Genomic DNA, 25,013 nt, shown 5'->3' with positions numbered 1-25,013 from the left:
GCTTGTCATAGCAGCGCTCCTTGGAAGCCCTGCCTGCGGCAAGGCTTCAAAGGAGACTGTAATTTCTGCTATATACAGCAATGCTGTGGCATTGCTGTACATAGCACGAGCAATCAGACAAACACAGCTTCAACTTTCCTAAAAAAAAACCCAAACTATTAAAAATCATGAAGAGAAAAAAAAGTCTTAAAAAATATGAAAAAAAAAACGATCAAATCACCTCCCTTTTGCCCCATTAAAAATAAAGGTAATAAAAAATACACCTATGTGGTATCACCAGTTCAGAAAAGTACGATCTATCAAAATATAAAAATAATGAAAACAATAGGTAAACACTGTAAACAAAAAATATTCAAGAACGCCAAAATTATATTGATATCAATAAAAACGTTGTCTTGCCCCTAAAAAAATAAGCCATAACATGGCTCCATTGAGAAAAATATGAAACCGGTCTGGAAAAATGGTGACTCAAACGTCAACATTTTTTTGCAAACTTCTAATTTTTTTTCACCACTAAAATAATAAAAAAAATTTGAACATGTTTAGTATCGCTGTAATCGGACTGAAGAGGAGAATCATATGGAAAGGTCATTTTTACCACAAAATAGGAACATCAAGGGAGACCGTTTTTTCTCGCCACGCTTGTCACCATTGAAGAGACGGAAATTAAAACATCCAAGTCTTTATTGAGAACGCTAAGTACAAGTCAACGCGTTTCTGGGATCACAGCCCCCTTCTTCAGGACAAAAATAGCACTGACACTATCCTTGTCAGTGCTATTTTTGTCCTGAAGAAAAGGGCTGTGACCCCAGAAACGCGTTGACTTGTACTTAGCGTTCTCAATAAAGACTTGGATGTTTTAATTTCCATCTCTGGAGTGGTGACAAGCGTGGCGAGAAAAAACGGTCTCCCTTGATGTTCCTATATGTCTGATTCTCCGGTGCTGCAGCTATCTCCACCATTACATGTTCTTCCAGGTGTTGTGACCTCTCACAACCCCTACAGCTGAGTACATTTCTTCACCTCCTCTCCTCCTATCTACCGGGTAAGACCCTATTGTGCCTATCCGTCCACAGGTTCTCCTTTTTATTTTTACCACAAAATGTACACTGTAAAAACAATATCCAAAAGAACATGTCAAAATTCAGTTTTTTTCACAATTTCTTCACATTCGGAAATTTTTCCCCATTTTACAGTACGCTATGTGGTAAAATGGATGGTTCATTCAGAAGTACAACTCATTCCGCAAAAAAACAAGCCCTCATATGGCTATGTGGACAGAAAAATAACAAAGTTATGGCTGTGAAAAATAAGGGATGAAAAACGAAAATGCAAAAATAGGAAATTGATCGCGTTGTGAAGGGATTAAACCTATACAATTGGCAATCTTCGTCCTTCCATAGTATACTTCTAGCACGGAGGAAAAATGCCATTGTATTTTCTGGAGAATACCATGCAATTGCTGCAATATGACACTTATTCACACTATTATTGCACTTTGCTGCAGACAATATACATTATAGATACATGTTAGAAATGCATGCGGTCATCTTCCCTAGGATTACTTTTTTTTAACCAATGTATGTAGAAGAAGACACTAAAAGTACTACAAAATGCATCTCTGTCTGGATTATCCTTTCAGAATGTCTCCTATTGCTTCAATATGAAGAATAAAATGTCTTATCGGACACTGGCACGAACCATGGCTTGAAATGAAGGCACCACAGTAGGTCGGATGCACCAGCAGCAGATTATTAGGGATGGACACGACAAGCGAACATGCACCAACACTCAGCAACAGAGATATGGCCGGGGGCCGAGAATGGATTCCTATAGTGAAATATTTGAAAACGAACACGTTACAGATGTTATGATCTAATTGTGTCCTACAGCAATACTTGTAGATTAGAGATAGAACTAAATATTGAATTTAGAATTTGGTTCAATAAGTATGAGAGGCAATTATAAAATTAGTATTTACAGTTGTTGAAAGCAGAACTTTATATCCACTGTCTAAAAAGACACATCTGCATGTTTTTCTCACTATCTGATGTGAAATCAGAATAAACCTTTCCTGTTTTAGGTCAATTAGGAACCAAAATTATTTAAATTTGTCAAATGCCAGAATAATGAGAGAGAATGTTTTAATGCATTTTTATTACTTTCTGCAAAGTCAAAAGTTTACATACCCTTAGAGCCTTTATGCCTTTAAACAATATGGGACAGCCCATATGATGAGGTCATGTCTTTGAAAGCTTCTGATAGGTTTATTGACAACATCTGCATTAACTAGAGACACACCTGTGGATGTATTTTAATATACAATTAGAAACACACTGCTTCTTTGTGTAGCATCATGGGAAGGTTAAAAGAAATCAGCCAAGATCTCAGGAAGAGAATTGTGGACTTGCACCAGTCTGGTTAATCTTTGGGTGCAATTTTCAGATACCTGAAGGTGCCTTGTTCATCTGTGCAAACAATTATATGCAAGTACAAACAAGATGGGACTGTCTAGCCATCATACCGCTGAGGAAGGAGACGGGTTCTGTGTAATCAGAGATGAATGTGCTTTGATCAGACATTTGCATATCAACCCAAGAACAAAAACAAAAGACCTTGTGAAGATGCTGGCGGAAGCCAGTAAGATTGTATCATTATCCACAGTGAAACAAGTACTGCAACAACATGGGCTGAAAGGCCACTCTGCCAGGAAGAAGCCATTACTCCAAAAGAAACATAAAGAGCCAGATTAATGTTTGCAAATGCACACAGGAACAAAGACTTTAGTTTTTGGACACACGTCCTGTGGTCTGACAAAACTAAAATTGAACTGTTTGGCCATAATGACCATACATTTGAAGGAAGAAGGGAGAAACTTTGAAGCCTAAGAACACCATCCCAACAGTGAAGCACGGGGGTGGCAGCCTCACGTTGTGGGGTTGTTTTACTTCAGGAGGAACTGGGGCACTTCACAAAATAGATGGCATCATGAGGAAATAAGATTATGTGGCAATACTGAAGCAACCTTTCAAGACATCAGCCAGGAACTTAAAGCTTTGGCGGAAATGGGTCTTCCAAATGGACAATGACCCGAAGCATACAGCCAAACTGCTTACAAAGTGGCTTAAGGATAACAAAGTCAATGTTTTGGAGTGGCCATCACAAAACCCACAAAATTTCAATTCTATTGAAAATTTAAGGGCAAACCTGAAAAGGCAGATGTGAACAAGGTGACCTACAAACATGGCTCAGTTACACAAATTCTGGCAGGAGGAATGGGGCCAAATACTAATGAAATGTATGTAAACTTTTGACTTTGCAGAAAGTAATAAAACTGCCTGTCACAGATGTGTCACGGAGATATCACGGCCGGCTGACAATCCAGTGGCAGCTAATGCTAGACGATCACAGAGATTGGCGGCACATGTTATCTGACAGTTCTCTGTTTCCAAACCAGTGGACTCTAGGACCCTGGGAAACTGTCAGTCCTTCATAGCATTTGGTATCTTTGGGGTGGTTTGGGTGCGGTTGTTTATAGTTTGTTCCTTGCTGTGCTCTGGAGAGGTTGTCTTCTGCTGCTTCTGAGACTTCTGGTGTTTGCAGTTGTGTTTCCCCTGTATTGTTCCCTTGTGTCTTCGTTTAGAATTAGTGTGGTTTACGAAGAGCTCATCCCACCTGTTCCCTAGTTAGGCCCAGCACTAAAGAGGCCTAAGGTAAGGTATTCAGCTCGGCGCATATGTAAGGAACCTATCAAGGGTGGTGAGGGACCCCAGGAACTAGCTGTAGGTTGTTGTCAGGTGTCACCACTTCCCCCTTTCCCTAGCTATAAGGCATTTCTTCCTCATTCCTGTGTGTTGTCCTATACTGGTGGTATAACCTCTCTACCCTGCCGACACAATGCCTTAAAACATTCTCTCTCTCTCATTATTCTGGCATTTGGCAAATATAAATAATTTGGGTTTGGGTTCTTATTTGACCTAAAATGAGAAAAGTTTATTCTGATTTCATGTCAGATAGTGAGAAAAACATGCATATGTGTCTTCTTGGATAGTGTATGTAAACATCTGGTTTCAACTGTGTGTAGCTTTGCAGTCACATAAAAGCCAATGTAGAGATAAAATATCTTACCTTCATGGGTGCGAGCTGTATAGGTGTGATACAAGATGGATCCACCATCGGTTTGGGACGATTGGCTGTGTCTGCCAGCAAACTTTGCCATTGTTGGGGAAGGCCAATGAACTTTTGCTCTTTGTGGTCGAATCCAGTGTGAACCCTGTGTTCAAAGTTTGAAGGCCCTGATATTTCAATTTTTTTCTTTTTCTTTCCAAACATTTTGGGCAATCCGGTTAAACCTACAGAAAAAGATGACATATTCTTAGTGAGTGTGAGAAGGAAACTATAGGAAAAGGGTTGCCAACTAGAGATGGGCAAATAGTAACCATTAATGTTCGGATTATTAATTTTGCTGAGGGTCCGGACGTAAACCCCAATGGGACCACTGAAGTGGAAACAAAATGCAGTGTGCAATCTAAGAAATAAAGTGGATTTCTTGGAACTATTCATCGTTTCGTAGATATCAAGGTATTATTTAATTTAGCTTTCTATGACTTATACGCCCATATAGATGACTTAAGAGGGTTGATCCTACTGACAAATTCCCTTTAAAGAAACCATTTTGGTTAGTTTTGTTTTTGCACCATTTTTGGTTTTGCCGCCAAAAGTGATGTCACTGGTCTCTAGACTCCGGGTATTCTGACAACGCGCTCTGTTACCGGCTCATTACGGCTGGTCTGAGTCGACAACAGAGTGCACTGTCATTGTGCATAACAAACAGCGTGCAGAAACTAGCCCAGCCCCTGAAAAGTGTGTCACCGATGACACTTCATTTCAGGGAGAGGCAGAAATTGTGGCAGTGACCGCAGCCTCTGCCTCCTGCTTACACTTCGTTTGAATATCCCAACATGCACTGGGATTCTCAAACAAAGCATCATCAAAGAAGGAAGCGAAAAAATAAAAAATAAAAAAAGCAGTTAGACAGTGGATAAGGAAGGATAAAGAATTATTAATTCGAGCATATTAGAAAAGTTTAGATTATGGCACTGATTAGATAAGGATTTAGAAGGAAAATAACTTTGGACTTCGGACCACTAATTTTAATGAAAAAAACTCAAAACTTTTTCTAGTTTAAGATATTATTGTAGCCACATGAGTCTGTTTAGAAAGATAAACAAAGTTTCATGGATGTAAGTTTTTAAGCTGTCTGACCATTTTGCAAATAATTTTAATGGAAAAATAAAAGAGAACCCTCTGCGCTGGAATTTTCTTTCTTTATTGGACTTTCTGCTTTACCAAGGCCTCTGAGCGGCAGATCTATAACCGGACTCTGCACTCAGAAGGTGAGCTGACACAATTTTCTTTGCATTTGCTTAGAAAGATCATCCTGTTTTCCTGAAAATAAGACGTACCCAGAAAACTAGCCATTGCAGGATTTTTCAGCCTTTTTGGAGTATGTTTATAATATAAGTCCTACTCCAAAAATAAGCTCTAGTTGCGTACCATTCTATAATAGTATCCTGAAATAGGGATTGGGCAACCCCTTCAGGATATAAAACTTTTAGTTGTACGTTGCCCCATTGTGTTGCTGTAAGCCCCCGAGGTTTATAGTCAATGGATGGATAATACAAAATGAATATTCACCTCTTAATCCGCAGACTCCTATACGGTGGCATCAGTGATTGGAAAATGTGTAATGGAAAATGAATATTCACCTCCTTCCCTGCCCATAATCCTGCCCACCTCTCTGTGCAGGTGTCAGTGATTGGAACTTGTGGAATAGCAAATGAATATTCACCACATTCCCCGCCCATAATTTCACCCACCTCTCTGTGCTGGCATCAGTGATTGCAACATGTGTTAACTGTAAATGAATATCTACCCTTCTGTGCTGGCATCACACAGGGGTGGGCAGTGAAAGGGGTGAATGATAAGTTCCATTAACACATGTTCCAGTTAAGCTATGTGCCCACGTAGCGTATTTTCATGCAGTTAGGCTGCGTTCTGCACCGCAGCGTAACTGCATGCGTCCTCAGCATAATCTATGAAGATTGTGCATAATCCATGCCCACGTGGCGTATTAGAACGCAGCGCTTCGGCTGCTGCCAAATCGCTGCGTTCTAAAAAGCAACATGTCACTTCTTTCATGCGCTTTGGATGCAGGTCCCGCTCTGTCTATGGGAGAGGCTGCACACAGAGTGCATGAAATCGGTTTTTCATTACGGACTGTTTCTGCAGCGATTTGAAGCGCACGTGTGCTGTTCAAATCGCTGCAGAAATTTCTGCAGGGACAGAACGCAACGTGGGCACATAGCCTTACTGACGCCGGTGCAGAGGGGTGGCCGGTGGTGGGGAGTGAATATTAATTTTGCATTAACAAGCTACCCAATCACTGACGCCAATACAAAATGAGAGACATCCCCTGAAAATAAGCCCTAGCGCATCTTTTGGAGCCAACAATAATATAAAACCCTGTTTTATTTTTGGAGAAATAAGGGTCGTTATATTGTGGTTACAACAGTTTAGATGGACAAACTATGTTTCCTTTATGGTCCAACTAGCAGAATGTAATCCTTGTGAACAAATATATTTTTGTCCCAAAGGAGTTAAAATTTAATGAATCATTTATTTAATTCAAGCAACCTGCCACATCAATGCAGTGACATTACTCACCATGAAAAATACATACAAGATCACCACTGGAGAATTCCAACCATAAGCTTTCCTTTACTCACTCAGCACAATAAAATATTTATTTTTGGCCAATATTGTATATTCTCCATGGATATTTAATATACCAACTTTTAGAAAGCACAGAGACACTCGTTATACATACTCTGCTGCCAGACCATTTTAAAGGGAACTATACTTCCAAAAACTTTCGCAAATAAGCTGTTGTGCGTGTTTATGAGGAATAACATCAGTACTCGCCATTACATGTCTTGCACTCTGCGTTTTCATTTGTTTTCCCCTCTGTAAATTTTATCTATTAAATGGATTGTCTCATCTTAATAAATAGGTAAAAAGGAAGGATTTTTCTCAGCAGTCTATCAGAGGTGGCCGATTTCCTAGGAGAGAAGCATGTTCTTGCACGCTCTTTGCTTTTGAGCCTGAGTGTTAATCTGAATCAGCCCAGATCGTTGGATACAGCCACATTCAGTGCACTTGAACTCCTCCAATACTGCATAAGGCAAGCAGGAAGCCATGAAATAGAGAAGTGATAAGCTCCTGAAGAAAGAAGATTAGATGAATACTTTGATTTCCCCGCCAGGGCAAGGGAACGCAAGAGGAGGGTGTGCACCAGGGAAGATGAGAAGGTAGGCCCTCACGATAGGGATAGGGGTCAGTACCTAACTCACCTGTGGCTTATCCCTGAGCTCCCTAACATCCTTAGACAGGTAATGTCCCCCACCTCTCCCCTTGCGCAATCATGTGCCTAGGCTCTGGCTGACCCTGGACTAGCCCTGACTAGTGAGCAGGCCAGCAAGACACTAGTCTTACTATTAATATAAAGACAACATGAGGAAGGGGAGACAAACAAGAGAGACAGAAACAACAAGAGAAACTCCACCGAATCCGCTGGAAAGAGAACCATAGCTTTCTCACAGAATCATACAATGATAGAGTTAGAAGGGACCTTAAGGGCCATCGGGTCCAACCCCCTGCGAGTGCAGGCTTTTCTAAATCATCCCAGCTATGTGTTTATCCAGTTTCCGCTTGAAGATTTCCATTGATGGAGAGCTCACCACCTCCCGTGGTCGCCTGTTCCACTCCCTGACTGCCCTCACTGTCAGAAAGTTTTTCCTAATGTCTAATCTGAATCTCCTTCCTTTAAGTTTCCTCCCATTGCTTCTTGTACTTCCTTGTGCTAATGAGAATAGGGTGGTTCCCTCTGCACTGTGACTACCTTTGAAATATTTGTAGACCACTATTAAGTCTCCTCTCAGCCTTCTCTTTTTCAAACTAAACATCCCTAGTTCTTTTAGCCGGTCTTCATATGACATGGTTTGCAGACCTTCTACCATCTTGGTTGCTCTTCTCTGGACTTGCTCCAATATATCGATGTCTATCTTGAATTGGGGCACCCAGAACTGTACATAGTATTCCAGGTGGGGTCTGACCAGGGCAGAGTATAGGGGAATAATTACCTCTCTTGATCTAGATTCAATACTTGTCATGATACATCCCAGAAGTTTGTTGGCCTTTTTATCTCCGCATTGTTGGCTCATGTTAAATTTGGGATCCAGAGACTAGGCCTTCATAGGTCAGCATAGAATGAACTATAGACGGCATAGAAGGGAGTAAGGAGTGGCTTTATATAGCAGAGGAGCATGGCTGCAGCTGTGATTACCAGCTACAAGTCAGTCTCCTTAATATTGAAAAAACCTTAACTTCTTCACCACCGAATGGAATTAAATATGCTCCTACTCAGGATAAACGATGAGCAGGTTTTAAAAAGGATCAACTAAATGCTGTGACCTTCTGATCCCAGATCCCCCTGAGGTCTCAACAAAGTACAACACACTCGTGAAATAAATTTGCAATTGGCTTTGAGATGGTGGGAGGAGATTAGCTGCTATGATTCCTCCCATAAGGACAAAAAAAAACACACAAAAAAGATTCCTACTTGTCATTTCATAGATAGCGCACAAAGAGAAGAAGCAGTACCATTGGGGAAACTATACTGCAGTACTGAGCACAGTAGATTAGAATCCAGCTCTGGGAAGAGGTACAATACTTGTTAGAAAGCTCAGCATGTCATAGAATCATAGAATAGTAAAAGTGGAAGGGACCTCGAGGGGCATCGGGTCCAACTCTCTGGAAGTCCCTTTATGGGTCTAGCTCTGCCTGTTTTCTCACTCTGCTACTCACTCCTCCACCCATCGTTTCTCAATGGAGTATAATACGAGTTGTATCCTTACTCTTCACTATGCTAACTATCCGCCCTGAGCAAGACTGGGGGGTTTCAGAGTGAATGAAGGCAAAGGAGAGGAAAAAAAGTGAAAGCACAGTTTCCGATATGTCATATATACATAAATATACATAGCTACATATCAAATATACACATTTTGTTATGGAATTATTGCAATAATAGGATAGATAGACAATATGACAATGATACGCAAATAATGAAAAACTGGAATCAAAATTTTCAAAACATCTTGATTAAATTTGTATGGAGTATGAGCATCACACACAGAAATACCCACATTTATAGCCTTGGTTGTTATCAATGAGGTTATTAATAGTTGTCTACATAATGTTCTGCCACGCTGAATGCACAAATCAAGATCCTCTGCTGGCATCTCCCTTTGCTATTGCCGACCAATGATGTCCCAGATGTGCCTGATGAGAGACAAATCTGGAGGCGCTGCAGGCCCTGGAAGAACGTTTAGGCTGCTCACAGTAGCACGAGTTCCAGGTGGCCTAGTATTGTTATGATGAAAAACATCTCCTTGGACAGTTTAGAAACCAATGTAATGTCGAGCTGTCGGAGTACAGGGAGTGAAGAATAAAGGGGTCAGGCTACTGTATATTATGCCACTCGTCACCATAATCCCGCGAGTAGGACAGATGTGACGTTCCATTGTGAAGACCTGTTCATCTCGTTGTTCTGGCATCTAACTACTGACGTTTATAGTAATTATAAGCCAACGCTACACATCATAGATACATATCTTGAAATGTTGGCCACTATAGATATACACATGTTTATCGATGTGTAAAATGTCTTGGAAAAGCAGGTGAAGAAGTTGGAATTCCATAGAGCTTATACTAAATTATCTAAGTCTACATTGGAGGCATTTTATCATGATTTTTCTTGAAAAAGTCCACCTCGCACACTAATGACCATGTCTATGGTAACACGTGACACCTGATGCCATCATCCGGGAGCACAACACACATTGCAACAGGGAATTTACAGCCAAATTTGGAACGATAAAATGTTTAAGGCGAAAATGTAATTAAATAAATTAGCTTAGAACTTACCACTCAGGAAAATCATCCTGTGCTTTGCAGCTCCTTCCCTGCGCCGCTAAGAGTCTATGAGATTATTCAGAAAAGTGTGCGCTTACTGATGGACGCTCACTGGGTTAAAATGAGCAGCCAGCTCCCTGCTTGTAGAGATTCCAGTAAAAGTGCACACGCCAGCACAATGATTCAGGCGACCCTGGCCATTGCTTTACTGGAAGTTGTAACGGGATCATTGTTACATTCCAGCCACAGTCAGCTGCTTTTAGAACAAAGTTTTTGCCAATGTCCAACCCATCCCAGACACACAGCAGTGCATAGAAATGACAGCAGCCCCATCAATGGTGGCATGTCTGGTTTGCAAAATGTAATGTAAAGTTGTAGGTTTTTTTTTTATTATTCTTACATTATATACTATGCAGTAATTCTCCCATGTCATAAGATCTTCAAAAGGGAATCAAAGTTTTTTTTTTATACATTTTTATTTTTTGTATTTATTTATTTATTTTTTTTCAATTTTAGTATTTATATAAAAGTCAGAAATCTTTCCATTATCACACTGGCCCCTAGACCCTAATCGGACAGAGAAAACAATTGCAGCATGCTGCGAGTGGAATCCGATTTGTTTTCTCTCGCACCCATACAAGTCTATAGGTGCGAGAGAAACTTCTAACTGCACTCGCATTACAACGGAGAACAGTGCAATATATTCATATCCATATGACAATGGAAGAGAAAAGGAGATTAGTGCCTCCCTCTCCTCTGCAGTGCCCGCCCCCCTCCTCAACGGCTGTGCTGTGATCGCAGGATCGCATAACAGTGGCATGACACTCAGCTTACACTCACAGCAGAGCGGGAGTCGAGTGTCATGTGATGCACTCGCAGTCACTTCCTGTTTTGTACATTAGACTTTTCAGCAGTCTCATTATCATCTCAGATAGGATTACAATGACAGCTAACACCTTTGTAATCAGCCTTAAAGGGGTATTCATTTACCACCATATGAAGAAAGCAGAAGAACAATACATACACAGTATACATTTATTTGGGTCTATTTAAATCTTGCTTGATGATTTTTAGGTACTGGAGTTTGTTTGGTTTTTTTTTTGTTTTGTTTTTTTTTTTTTAAATAAAGTATGATTTGGCATTTCCCAATTAAGGCTCAGTTATCAGTGGGAAAATAAAGTATTTTTTTATGTATGGTAGGTTGTTTTTTTCCATGTCATCTAATATATAAAGCCGTGTGTGTGTGTGTGTGTGTGTGTGTGTGTGTGTGTGTGTGTGTCCGGGATTGACATCTGCACCGTTGCAGCTACAGCCACAAACATTTGCACACTCACGCGTCTGGACCCCGAGAGCATCATAGGCTATTTTGTGAGGCGAAATTTTTACCCCGCGCGTTCCAATTTATCAATCAATTTTGCCCCTATCTACATAATGGAGAAAAAGTCAAACGAAAAGTGTATCCGCACCGTCGCATTTACAATCACAAAATTTTGCACAGACAGCTCATGTGACCCAGGGAATGTCGTAGACTATGTTTTGACAGGAAAATTTAACCCCGCGCTTTACAGTTACTCTCCAAAAAACATGCCTTCATTAAAGTAAATGGAGCCTGGAACTACAGGTTATTAGTAGGTGCTGTGAGTGGTTGCTATAGGAACAAAAGACATTCATAGTATAAGAAGCTTATATGTGAGGTAATAAGATGTTGTGGGGAGACGGATAGAGAGAGACAGACAGAGAGAGACAGACTGGGAAATAGACAGAGAGATAGAGACAGACAGGGAAAGAGACAGACAGAGACAAACGGTGAAAAAGACAGACAGAGACAGACCTGGATAGAGACAGACCTGGAAAGAGACAGATGGGGAAAGAGACAGACAGTCATGCAGACAGGGACAGAGACAGGCAGACAGGGAAGGATGAGACAACCAGAGAGACAGACAAAGATAGATGGGGAAAGACACAGACCTTGATAGGATAGAGACAGACGGGGAAAGAGACAGAGAAATAGAGACAGACAAGGAAAGAGACAGAAAGAGACAGGCAGATGGGGAAAGAGACAGAAAGGAAAAGACAGACAAAGAGACGGGGAAAGAGACAGACCTGGGAAAGAGACAGACCTGGAAAGAGACAGACCTGGAAAGAGACAGACCTTTTAATAATTACCTTTCTATTTGTTTTGTGGTTGTTGTGTGCAGAAAATTTTTTGTTAACAACAGTTATTAACCCGGGCAAAGCCGGGTAGTACAGCTAGTAATCTATATTGATAATAAATGATAGAAATCTTGCCATGTTCTCATTCGCCACTGGCGCTTCTGTTAGAATCTAACTTCATGTTGTTTCAGGAAAGAACACATGTACATTAGTCACAGTGAACGGACTCTGATCCTGTTTTTGGTACTGAAGATCTAATGAGTGTGTGTGAGGTCATTTTGAAGGAAGGGGGGATAGGGGAGCTGTGACATCACCTAATGTGGTTGGTGGATCCTGTGTTATCAGCGTTGTATAGAGATGTAACCTATCATTGTAACTCTGCCTTTGACGGTAATGAAGCTGCTGTAAACTTTTCTTGAAACAACAGGAAGTTAGAGTCTAAAAGAGTCCCACTGGTCAATGAGAAAATTGCAAGACTACTAACTTTGGTTACTAAAAAAGATAGTGATATGGGAAAAAAAATCACCAACAATGTTGTTAAAAAATACATTTAACATAGAAAACTGATGTAAACAATAGATCATTTTCAGATGATAGCTTCCTTGTAAGCTACTTAATAAAACAGAAGTTTAAAGAGAACCTGTCAGAATGATTTTGTAATGTAAGGTCAAGACTTGGCTGTGACGACACTATAATACTGATTATATTGATAGTTTTGGTGAAGAAACAGCTTTGTGGTTCTTCATTAATCACCATTTGAAGTTTTCAGCTAATTACATTTTGGTGCACAGGGGTCAGACTGTACACTGGATCTCCTCCTCCCTGTCTGTGATTCCCCGGCCCCTCTGCCTGCTTCTAGTCTGTGAACCATAGGTCATACTGCTGATATTTCAAAGTGGGCAGAAGATTCAGAGACCGGAGGCACATTATTCACAGATCGGAGGCAGACGAGGGGGCCAGGGAATCACAGACAGGGAGAGGAAGGCCCAGTGTGCCTTCCGGTCCCTCTGCACCAAAATCTAATTAGCAGAAATCTTCAAATGGTGATTAATTAAGAGCCACACAGCAGATTTATTCACCAAAGTACCAATGTAATATCAGTATTACAGCCCCATTACATACAAGTCTTTACTTTACATTACATAATCATGCTGACAGGTTCTCTATCATTTTGAAATGACCCCTAATAAATGCAACATTATGGAAAGAAAATCTGATACTAAATTTTAGACAAGCGATGAATGGAGAAGGATCCAAGATGTTTTCTAAACTAATGGATGTGTTAAAAAAGATTAAATTCGGAGATTATTTCCTATATTCTAGGTGGCATGATTCTCCCTGCATCTCACAAACCTCTGCAATACCATGAAGTCTACTACATCATGTGTCTGTGGAAGCCCATAGATAATCATGGTAATGGCACACCACACGTAGTTATGGCATCACTGTATCAAGCTGTGGAATCAGGTGTCCATGTAAGCTGTCATGGCTGACACACGGCATCATTGGTAAAGGTAGTCTGTGGAATCTAAATCTCCTTCTCTACTCCTCTCTTATCTCCTCTTCCCACAATCGCGTACAAGATTTCTCCCGTGCCTCCCCCATACTCTGGAAGCTCTACCTCAGCATATCAGACTCTCCCCTACTGTGGAAGCTTCAAGAGGAACCTCAAGACCCACCTCTTCCAACAAGCCTACAACCTACAATAACCCCCAGACCAGAACACCACTGCGCAACCAGCTCTGTCCTCACATATTGTACCCTCACCCATTCCCTGTAGACTGTGAGCCCTCGCGGGCAGGGTCCTCTCTCCTCCTATACCAGTCTGTTTTGTACTGTTAATGATTGTTGTACGTATACCCTCTCTCACTTGTAAAGTGCCATGGAATTAATGGCGCTATAATAATAACAATAATAATAATAATAATAATAATAATGATTAGCATGGTCAAACTCGGTATTTTAAGACAAGTGCAACACAATAGCCAATATTCTTGTGGTAGAAAAAAAAAAGTATCCTAAAGGGGTTGTTCGAAAGTGTGCAGTCCCTCTATGTGAAATCTGACAGTGATACGGACGCTGTCAGGATTCAGCAGTATTGCCGATAAGAGCGGACATAATGTGACTGTAAGTATATGACTTCCATACCTCTGGCCACATTCCAACCATATGTGCATGGAGAATTGAAAGAAGACGAGCACAAAATTGCACCCTTGTGGTCACATGCCCACCTTCTCTCACCGGCAATACCGGAGAATCCTGACTGAAGGATTTCAGGATATTTAGAAGTCTACAGAATCATTGTATCAGAAGACCAGACAACCCCTTTAAAGGGAACCTGTCAGGTCTCCCATGCCCTCCAAACCAGCAGCATTCATACCTGTATGTCCAAATTCTCTGCCTAATAAGCCCTATATATAGCTATTCACTAATATAAATATTTGCAAAGAAGACTTATAAACCTCGCTGTTCCTAGGGCCATGACTAGTCAAAGGGACATGGTTTTCCCTGACTAGCCAGCCTTTTTTCCCCATGTTATTATGCTCTTGTGGGAGTGATAACATGATTTCCATAAGCCAACATTACTGCCAGCTAATGGAAATCTCGCGCATGCACGCGACTCATTTCAGCTGTGTTAGTTCACCTTAGAAGCAGGGTGTACACTTCCCAGCTTCATTAGGCACACTGCAAATGACCGGAAGTACAGAAGACGGCTCACATGCATGTCTTCTGAACTTCCGGTCATGCGTGGTGTGCCTAATGAAGCTGGGAAGCGTACACCGTGCTTCTAAGGCACACCAATGAGGGCAGAATAAGCCATGTGCATGTGCAAGATTTCCAGGAGCTGACAGCGACGCTGCCTCTTGGAAATCATGTTATCACTCCCAGAGGGGCATGATAACACGAAAAGAGGGCCGACTAGTCAGGGGAACTAATGCACCTTAGACTAGTCAGGGCCCTTATTACCATAGGGACAACGAGGTTTAAAAGTAATATTTTTTAAACATTCATATTAGTGAATAGCGTTACACAGGGCTGGTTAGGGAGGGAATCTGGATATTAAGGTATGACTGCTGTTGGGTTGGAGGGCATAGGGACCTAACATGTTCCCTTTAAGCCCGTTTCACACGTCAGTGAAAAACACTGACGTCCTTCACTGACGTTTAAAACACGCCCATGTCCCTCCGTGTGCCGTAATTCACGGCACACGTGGGTTGTCTAAGTGCAATCCGGGCTCCATTCTCCGTGGCCCATGATTGCACTTAGAAATCAACTCACCTGTGCCCGCTCCCGCTGTCCTTGGTGCTGATCGCTCCTGCGGTACAGCATCCGGCCGGCGCTGACCCGCGCAGCAGCTGCTTCCGGGTCGGCTGTGTCGTGCATCATGAATATGCGCAACAGTAATGAGCCGGCTCAGAAGCAGCAGGGAGATCAGGCTGCACAGAGCGTCGCTGGAGCCGGGTGAGTTAAAATGCTTTTTATTTTCAAAGCACGTTTTTTTCTGGCACGTGTTTCACGGACCACACCACTGGGTGGTTGGTGGGACATCAGTGATGCCAGAAAAAAATGGACATGTCTCCGTGCGGCAATCACGGACACGAGTGTACACCGCACGGAGACACGTTCAGTGAAAAATCACTGATGTGTGAGCAGACCCATTCATTATAATGGGTCTGCGTATGTCAGTGATTCTGGTATGTAGAAAAAAAAGCACAAACGTACCAGAATCACTGACGTCTGAAAGGGGCCTTAAGGTGTAATTTTACAATCTGGAAATGCAACAGGTATCAGGGATTGGATTTTTTGTGCCGTATTCACATGATATGATTGGGTTATGGGATTGGTTCCGTAATTTTCCGAAACTGTAGTAAAACCACTAACGATTACTATTTTTTAAACTTGAAGAAAAAAAGATACGTTTTTACTGCAATTGCAGAAAATCATGAAAAAAAACTGTGCGGTCCTATAGTGTGAACATCCTCTTATGGTTTAGTGTCTTCTGCACAAATGTTTTGCTGGCTACATTTTCCCCAGAATTGTGTCACCTTTACTTTTGGGTTTTCTGTTTGGAAGACGCAGATTTCAGCAGAAGCCTACGACTATTTCTGGAGTCTATAAATACACACAAAAGAGCTTTAAGTACTTTCTAAGTGTCAGGCTCTTCATTTCAGTGTTTCTATAATAAGACTCAGATTTATCTAATGCTGCTTTAATGCTTATGAATGTCAAGTTGGATTTTGTAAAATATTTGAGCTGCTTTGGCCCAGATCCATCAAGCACGGGGGAAAAAAAGGATTTTAAATGAAGCGTAATGATATTAGGGAATGTTTGCACTGGGAGGATATCGCTGACACATGGCACAGTTATACGGCACCTCCGGTTTAGGGGGAGTTCACAGAAAATATCAGAGAACTTGCTAAATCAAAGATCTCGGTAAAATGTCATATTCTGTGTGATTTTCGATGCGAGACTCACAGGAGTCATACGCAAGTGCAACCGTACCCTATGGCTTCCACTCGGTATGACGCCCTCACAATGTTCCCTCCACACATTGATGTTCCCCCTTACACATACTGTATAATTCCCCCACAGTGCACTCCACACATTTTGATTTCTTTCATGTGTATGAAACTTCCACAGTGCCCCTCTAACACAGTATGATGCCCTTAGTTCCCCTCCCACAATGTATCCCCATTGTGCCCCATTGCATGATGCTCCCACGATGTCTTCCCTTATACACTGACGAGCAAACGGCTAACAGTTTTTTTAACTTTTGACCTTCAGGCTCCATATCTCACCATCCACTACAACGTGAGACAACCATCATTTTATAGACTCTGGTACAATATTGACCCCACAATGCCAAACCCACCAATTAATATTCCTCCAATTACCTACACAAAGTAAGATGCCTCCACCATCCTCCACACACACACAGTATGATGCCAGCGCAGTGTTCCCTCACAATGTATCATGCTCATACATGATGCTCCCACAGTGCCCTCACACATAGTATGATGCCCCATAGAGTCTAATTACCACTAAGTATAGTGCTCCACTAGTTGAAAATGGGACATAATGCCGACCTCCAGACACAGCAGGATAACTCGCCAATTTCAAGATTGTCCTGCTTGATCCAGAATGATTAGACGACGTGGTTCATAGGCTAATTTAATCTCCCACCAGTATTTCCTTACACTTTTATGGCTCAATTAAGGCCCCATTTCACGCAACAACGTATCTAACGATATATCGCCAGGGTCACGGATTCCATGACGCACACCCAGCATTGTTAGCGATGTCGTTGCGTGTGACACCAACGAGCGGCCGTTAACGATGGAAAATACTCAAATCGTCCATCGTTGACACGTCATTCATTTTCAAAAAAAATGTTGATTGTTGAGGACGCAGGTTGTTCGTTGTTCCCGTGGCAGCACAAATCGCTATGTGTGACACCTCGGGAACAACGAACAACAGCTTACCTGTGGCCACCTGCAATGAGGAAGGAAGGAGGTGGGTGGGATGTTACGTCCGCTCATCTCCGCCCCTCCGCTTCCATTGGGTGGCCTTATAGTGACACTGCATGAACCGCCCCCTTAGAAAGGAGGCGGTTCGCCGGCCACAGCGACGTTGCTAAGCAGGTAAGCCCGTGTGATGGCTCCTAACGATATTGTGCGCCACGAGCAGCGATTTGCCCGTGACGCACAAACGACGGGGGCGGGTACGCTCGCTAGCGATATCGCTGTGTGTTATGCCCCCTTTACATGCCAAGATCTATATAAACAGTCACAGACGCTGGATTTACAGTTCTGCTTTTAATTCAAGAGTTACTGGCCCAATCTATTTCATTCTGACAACTTATTGTTGTCTATTGGTATGTGAAAAGATTGGACAGCACTCAGATGCTCTCAGAGTGCTGTCTATTTTTCATGGATCGCTAGATAGAAGAAGGTAAAGAAACCTTTTTTTTTCTTATCTGAGAAAAACAGTTGAAACTCAGACCAAATTCTAATGGTAAAAACTCATTGGTCAAGAATAATATCTGATAAATAAATAAAAATAAACGCTCATAAAACTTGGAACTATTTTCTTGGACAGGAAAATCAATTATGTGTGAATGAGCCCGTAGAGGCATAGTCATATCCTAGATCTGTATAAGAATTCATTTTATATATTCACTCCAAGAATGTGAATTTGCTACATATTTCACCGTTTTATTATTATTAATATTATTTTATTTTAATTATTATTAAAAGGCAGCTATCATCAGAAAATGACCTATTGTTTAAATGGTTTAAAGACTCGTACTACCTGTGCTTTCATTAAAAAAATATTTACAGCAGGCTCTATATTAGGTGGTAAGATTACAATGACAAGAAGCACCTCTGTATGCGACATGTGATATGTGATAATGCAGGATCTATCAATCCCATTAGGGAATGTCACATGTGAACATTTAATAAAAAACATAGGGTCAGGGTCTGACCATTATTGCTACTATGTACATGTGTTGTTTCCTGAAACAACAGGAAGTTAATGTCCAAACGATCTTTCGTCACTAGTGTGAAAATTGCAAGAGATATATTTTTGTAGTTTAACCACTTCACGACCTAGGACGTAATGGTTCGTCCTAAATCATGAAAGAGTGATCACCACCGGCTGCTGCAGTGAGCCAGTGGTGATTCTCGCACATGTCTGCTGATTTGAACAGAAACCTTGTGTGCCTTTCAGGAGGATCCGTGATCCATCCGCGTCTGTTAACCTGTGATAGAGCAATTTAAAGCGCTGAAGCGGGGAATGCACCTTTCCCCGCTGCCATCGGAGGCCCCATGACGTGATCACGGGGAGCTGATCTTTGCCATGGTAGCACAGGGTCATGACGTCGTTCCTGTTAAAGCTAGCAGAGCGCCGGATGTAATAAAAAAGCAGAATTTCTCCTGATCAGAGCGATGCTGCTCTGATCAGGACAAATGTATGAGCGATCAGACTGCAGATCCTTATAGCCCCCTAGGGGAACTAGTAAAATAAAAAAACGTTTTAAAAACTTAAAAAAATAAATAAAATAAACCTAAGAGTTCAAATCACCTCCCAGTCGCCCCATTGAAAACTAAAGGGTTAAAAAAAATTAAAAAATACATATATTTGGTATCGCTGTGTTTAGAAATGTACAATCTATGAAAATCTAAAATCAATTAATTTGATCGGTAAACAGCGTAGTGGCAAAAAAAATTCCAAACAGCAAAATTACATTTTTTGTTTGTTGCAAATTTGTGCAAAATGCAATAACAGGTGGTCACAAGTAGCATCTACGCAAAAATGGCACCATCAAAAACATCAGCTCAAGACGCAAAAAATAAGTTGACACTGAGCCCCATTTCGGGAAAATGAGAACGCTATCGGTCGCAGAAAATGGCGGAAAAAGTGTGCCACTTATTTGGGACAAACTTCTGAATTATTTTAACCCATTAGATAAAAGTAAACCTATACATGTTTGGTGTCTAAGAACTCGTACCGACCTGAGGCATCACACCGATACATCCGTTTTAGCTTATAGTGAACACGGTGATTAAAATACCCCAAATATAATCGTTCAATCGCACTTCTTTTTCAATTTTCCCGCACTTGGAATTTTTTTTTCTCGCTTTACAGTACACCATGTGGTAAAACTAATGGTTTCATTTAAAAGTATAACTCGTCCCACAAAAAACAAGTCCTTATATGGTAAGATTGATGGAAAAATAAAAAAAAAGTTATACCTCTCGGAAGAAGGGAAGCAAAAAAAATAAAACGAAAAAAGGAAAATCGCCCTAGGGTGAAGGGGATTGTGAAACGTAAAAAAACAAAAAACATTGCCAATTAGAGGAGATATATATATATATATATATATATATATACATATATATATATATATATATATATATAAAACACAAAATACCTAATTTAAACAGTTGGCAATTTTTTTTATTATAGCGTCCCATTTGATATTTGACCTTAGGACAGATCATCACTATCAGATCAGTGGGCACAGCCAGGGGCTGATACACACATTCAATGGAGCTTTCTTATGCAATGCTTAGCGGCCACCGCCTGAGCTTGTAACAGTCGTTAAGGCTGACGGGTATCATCCAAAAGATAGGTCATCAATACCATATGCACAGAGAAGCCCTTTAAAAGGAAATATAATGCAAATTGTACTGTATATTTACCAAATATAGAAAAACAAATCGTGCCAAGATGCTGTACTCACCTATGGTACGGTCTGTGCTCCAGTAATCTGTTACTAGTGCCCAGTGCTCCTCAGAGATGATGTGTTGCACGTTATGACAAGGCATCAACTGAGTGCAATGGTACTGGTGATTTACAGCCCATAAGACCATTATCCTTGGCACTTATAGTTAGTTATTGTTTCATCCATATAGATGACCCGTCATTATATGCAAGAATATATCAGAAAATGGAAGTGGCAGTGGTTTTAAACCCAAGGGTCTCATTCACATTTATGATTTTGATGCAGTTTTGGCATGCAGCTTAATTTAGTCAAACCTAGCAATGAATTATGAAATGCGTAAACCTTTTAACCATAGATCATCTCCCGTCAGGCTTCATTGTTTGTGGTTAGAAAAAAAAACTGCATGCAGAGAGTGAAGCGGTCCCAACGATGACAAAAGCCATCAAACTAAGGCCCTGCTCACATTCCGAAAAATGCTCTCAGCGTACAAACCTATCCATGGGGCTGCAATCACAAGGCGATAAGAATGCCTTTTGACCTCCATTGGGTCAGTACATGTCACATGAGAATATACAGAAAGGTGTAGACAACTACGCTATTCAATTGAATAGTTTGAGTGTATTCCACTGTATGAGTTTTGGGATACATCACAGCCTTGTGGTACATCGGGATTGTCTCCGAGTTCAATAGCGTGTGTAAACAGGGCCTTATGCAGGCAGAGTATCGTTTAATAGGTGTATAAGTTGTTTTTTTTTCATATATGAAAACAAAAATATGAGATATTCTAGGAAAATAGTCCATAACCTATGGGTCTCCAGCTCTTGCAAAACTATAACCCTATAGCATGCTCCGACAGTCTCACATTGCTAGACTTGAGCTGGACAACCAAAGGTTCGGGACTCCTGTAGTTGTAGGATTTTTTTTTCGACACCATGCTTAACTTAAAATTTACTGTCAGCCATGCAGTGTTGCTAATGAAGTCAAAGGTGCCATTTATTGTTTACTGTGTACCTTTTAACTGTTTACTACAAATTAGGGACATTTCTTTGAAGCATGGGATCTCTTTTCTTCTTAGGTCACCAGGAGGCTGAAACAGAAACTTTCCAATTAATATTCAATCATGGTAAAATCCTTAAAGAGTCTAGAGCGTGCATCAATGCTCCATGGAAATCTAACTGAAATCTTCAGTGTTGAAGGACCACCGCTAGGCAATGAAAAGCAAAATATGCAAGGGTGGATAATAGTGGCTGCCTATGTGACTGCAGTCTGCTACATAAAGGGTACTATGATGTGAGCCTCAACAAAAATTCATCAACCAAGCATCCGACCTTTCTACAACAGGTATGCTTGGATTCAGCATCTTAGCGCTAGTATGGTGCTGCCTTTACCTCATATATCAAAAGCCTGGTGATTGGTTTTCTTTAAGAAGTCCTGCTATTCTGCCCTCATTACTTGTATGAATTGCACCTGTTTGAACTTGTTAACTGTATACAAGACACCTGTCCAACACTCAATCCATCACACACGCCAACCTCTTCACCATAGCCAAGACCAAAGAACTGTCTAAGTTCAGCAGGGACAAAATTGTAGACCTGGACAAGGCTGTGATGGGCTACAGCACCATAGGCAAGCAGCATGGTGAGAAGGAAACAACTGTTGGCACAACTATTAGAAAATGGAAACAACAAAGGATGACTGTCAAACTTACTCGGTCTGGGGCTTTATGTGAGATCTCGCCTTGTGGAGTAAAGATGATTTTGAAAAAGGTCAGGAATCAGCTTAGGACTACACAGGAGGACCTGGTCAATGACCTGAAGAGAGCTGGGACCACCATTTCAAAGATTACCGTTAGTAACACATTACGCCATCTTTGATTCAAATTCTGCAGGTCACGCAAGGCTCCACTGCTTACGCTGGCACATGTCCAGGTCCGTTTGAACCAGAGGAGGCATGGGAGAAGGTAATGTCAGATGAGACCAAAATAGAACGTTTTGGTATCAACTCCACCTGCCGTGTTCGGAGGAAGCAGAAGGATGAGTTCAACCACAAAAACACCATCCCAACCGTGAAGCATGGGAATGGAAACATTGTACTTTGGGGGTGCTTTTCTGCAATGGGGACAGGACAACTACACTGTATTGAAAGGAGGATGGATGTAGTCATGTATTGCGAGAAATTGGCCAACAACTTCCTTCCTTCAGTTAGAGCATTGAAGATGGGTCGTGGCTGGTTCTTCCAGCATGACAATGACCCAAAACACAGAGTCAGGGCAACTAAGAAGTGGCTCTGTAAGAAGCATTTCAAGGTTTTGGAGTGGCTTAGCCAGTTTCCAAACCTGAACACAATAGAAAATCTTTGCATGCAGTTGAAACTCAATATTGCCCAGCGACATCTCCGAAAACTGAAAGCTGTGGAGAAGATCTGTATGGAGGAGTGAGCCAAAATCCCTGCTGCAATGTGTGCAAACTTGGTCGAGAACTGCAGGAAACGTCTGACTTCTGTAACTGCAAACAAAGGTTTCTGTACCAAATATTAAGTTCTGTTTTTCTATTGTATCAATTATTTCTTTCATGCAATAAAATGTAAATTAATTATTTAAAAATCATACAATGTATTTTTTTTTATATATTATTTATTCTGTTTGTCAAAGTTGAAGTGTACCTATAATAAAAATTACAGACCTCTCCATTCTTTGTAGGTGGGAAAACTTGGAAAATCGGCAGTGTATCAAATACTTATTTTCATCACTGCATACATATTTATATATAGTTTGCTACTTTTAGTGCACCACAACACTTTAAATTTGTTGATAGGTGGCGGTATCAGAGCTTTAACCCCCACCAGACTAAGGATAGGTCAATGTGCCGCCCCAGCAGCAGTCAAACTGCTCGGTCCAGGGTTGCTGTGGCTCGAGGGTCTCCGGACCCGGGGGCTTCCGGCCACTTCAAATGTAAGGGGATATTTACAGGGGATGAATGTTCGTGACGCCACCTGCGGATTGCGGTAAAGGTGAGTATCGCCACTGCTGAAGGGAGTACCGAAGAAGATGGTGTGGGGCAGTCAGATGTCAGTCCCTCCGCAGGTAGGGAAGGCCCCGGTCAGTGGGGAATTTGGTGAACGGGTGGCTTGGCCTTGGGAAGCAGGGTGCAGGGGTCAGATTACTCACTGCGGTAGTCATGGTGCTGGATCAGGTGGAATAAGCAGACACTCACACAGATGGTAAACCAAAGTCTCTAGGCACCGCAGTCTCTACGGGGGAGCCCGTCCAGGTCCCGAAACCACCAGTGTCACTTGGTAAGTCTAGAGCCCTGCCTCCGTGCACAAATTGATTGATCGTTGTGGCTCCCTCGGCTTGAAGCTTTCGGGGCCCCGCTACCCGTGTGTATGGCAGCTGTGCTCTTGGTGGCTGGCACTTGGGATTTTAGTGGGTTGTGTATTTTGGAGACCCCTATTCCCCGCGTTGTGTTGATGCCTCCAATCGCTGAGCTCTTGGGGAAAGTTCATAAAGAGACTATCCTTCACAGGTTAATTACCAGGGCGCTTAAAGCTCTTTCCTGATCTAGGGTCCTGTACCCCGCCGTGCTCGGTACCGGTAAGGTGGCTGGGCTTTTTTGTGCCAACAGTCACCCTAGACTGCGTCTGTTACACTCCTGTCCAGTGTTCCTAATACCGGTCCCCGACTCCTGTGGTCCCGGACCACCGTTTGCGACCCAACCTGTCGCCTCCCTGGGAGCTCCAACTCTCTTGCTCCTCACTCTCTGAGGGATACCACTCAACTCCCACTCACTTTGAGTGCTGACTCCAAAATGACGTCCTCCCTCCCACCAGTCTGCCTGACTCCTAAGTGGGCGGCCGTGCTCCAAATTGACCAACCCACTGATGTGTCTGTCCAACCCTGGTGTGAGGTGTGGTTGGGATTTGTAGTGCGGATGTCAGTGACACTGTTGATTTGGAACTGGAACCATGGGGGGTAGACAGCTACAGGACACACCAGACAGCTACAGGACACACCAGACAGCTACAGGACACACCAGACAGCTATAGGACACACCAGACAGCTACAAGACACACCAGACAGCTACAAGACACACCAGACAGCTACAAGACACACCAGACAGCTACAAGACACACCAGATAGCTACAGGACACACCAGACAGCTACAAGACACACCAGACAGCTACAGGACACACCAGACAGCTACAAGACACACCAGACAGCTACAAGACACACCAGACAGCTACAAGACACACCAGACAGCTACAGGACACACCAGATAGCTACAGGACACACCAGATAGCTACAGGACACACCAGATAGCTACAGGACACACTAGACAGCTAGAAGACACACCAGACAGCTACAGGATACACCAGATAGCTACAGGACACACTAGACAGCTACAGGACACACCAGACAGCTACAAGACACACCAGAAAGCTACAAGACACACCAGACAGCTACAGAACACACCAGATAGCTACAGGACACACCAGATAGCTACAGGGCACACCACATAGCTACAGGACACACCACATAGCTACAGGACACACGAGACAGCTAGAAGACACACCAGACAGCTACAGGACACACCAGATA

General features: G+C 42.0%; 1 protein-coding gene across 2 annotated transcripts in view; it reads right to left on the bottom strand.

Annotated features, from left to right (window-relative positions):
* The window catches only part of PAK5 (p21 (RAC1) activated kinase 5), a 250,461-nt gene that overhangs the window by 161,633 nt on the left and 63,815 nt on the right, over positions 1-25,013 (bottom strand). For both annotated transcript variants that reach the window (XM_075339298.1, XM_075339299.1), the window contains exon 2: positions 4,129-4,352. In XM_075339298.1, the coding sequence (XP_075195413.1) occupies positions 4,129-4,352 (224 nt within the window). The remainder of the gene's footprint in view (positions 1-4,128; positions 4,353-25,013) is intronic.

The sequence above is a fragment of the Anomaloglossus baeobatrachus genome, chromosome 3 (assembly GCF_048569485.1).
Source record: "Anomaloglossus baeobatrachus isolate aAnoBae1 chromosome 3, aAnoBae1.hap1, whole genome shotgun sequence".
NCBI classification, from domain to species: Eukaryota; Metazoa; Chordata; class Amphibia; order Anura; family Aromobatidae; genus Anomaloglossus; species Anomaloglossus baeobatrachus.
This window is presented reverse-complemented; position numbering and strand designations above follow the sequence as displayed.